Source organism: Limulus polyphemus, unplaced genomic scaffold, assembly GCF_000517525.1.
Source record: "Limulus polyphemus unplaced genomic scaffold, Limulus_polyphemus-2.1.2 Scaffold18, whole genome shotgun sequence".
In the NCBI taxonomy this organism is placed as follows: domain Eukaryota; kingdom Metazoa; phylum Arthropoda; class Merostomata; order Xiphosura; family Limulidae; genus Limulus; species Limulus polyphemus.
The window spans coordinates 910,547-911,710 of NW_013665628.1; the positions used below are offsets into that span (position 1 = coordinate 910,547).

At 34.6% G+C, this 1,164-nt stretch overlaps 1 protein-coding gene across 1 annotated transcript in view; it reads right to left on the reverse strand.

Moving 5' to 3' along the window:
- Positions 1–239: 239 nt before the first annotated feature.
- The window catches only part of LOC106457654 (polycystin-2-like), a 51,538-nt gene continuing 50,613 nt past the window's right edge, over positions 240–1,164 (reverse strand). The window contains exon 16 of the mRNA XM_022383780.1: positions 240–259. Coding sequence (XP_022239488.1) covers positions 240–259 — 20 coding nt within the window. The remainder of the gene's footprint in view (positions 260–1,164) is intronic.

Sequence of the window (1,164 nt, forward strand, 5' to 3'; positions counted from 1 at the left end):
ACCTACTTTACAACCGACTGCTTAGCATTAAAAGTACAAGGTCCTTGTTGTTTGTGGAGTATTGACCCCGAATTGATCTCAGCACCTGGTAAGTAAAACTGTTGTCCACCATCCATGACTTTCATACGAAGTACGTTTTACCTCCAAACCTATATACAATAGACCCAAGGCATCTGTGAAAACACCGACCAAGATTTAAAATACATAAGACTCTAACATTGTTAACGCCAAATAGATAATTATAATGTAATTATTGTGCCTAAAATCTGAACGTCAATATTTTATGTAATAACACTACAGCTAAATCATTGATATAAGAATATCATTATTTCATACACGAAGCTCCCTTTAAAGCATAACTTCACTCAGATAGTGAAAATATTAATGAATCCTAAAAAAGCAGCTGTATAACAACTGTATACATACAGAATTTTAAAAAATAAATAAATGTGTATATAGATGATAAGCTAGACAAATAAAAGTTTTAAGATTCAAAAGCACTTCTAAGACCAAGTGTCAGTATTTCTGCACGCACATATACACGTTTCTGTGACATGTTTTATTTTTTATATAATTATATATAGCCTCCTCGTGGAACAACGGTAAGCTTAAGAACTTACGACGCTAAAATCAGGAGTTCGATTCCCGAATTTGGACAAGCAAGTAGCCCAATGTGGTTTTGCTCTAAAATAGAGATAGAGAATTATATATGAGAGATAAAACCAAATATTTCACCTTCTGTCAGTAACTTTCAAATGATTTCTGACTAAACAAACTGTACCGCACAGGCTTTGTTAAGACGTTTTAATAACAGCGTGACTGTTTTCGTTCTGACAAAATCCGCATCTGGTTAGCTATTGAAAAGAGAAATTTAAATAATTATTTTTCTTCCTTTGTATTCACTCTGTTTGTTGACCTAGACGTGATAAACAGCGCGTGGTCGAGTTCGTTTCTTCCATCGGCTCTATGTAGGTCATTTCTTTTTTAAGCCGTATGTGTCCTTCTTAACGCCTGTATCTAGGTGGAATATTTCATTAGTATAGAATATGGGTAATAAATCTGAGAACTGGCTTTGGTGTTTTCAGGCTATAGGCATTTTATCAGAAATAGGACACGCTGCATTCGTCACTATTTTGAAACTTTGCAGCGGTCACTGAAGTGGCT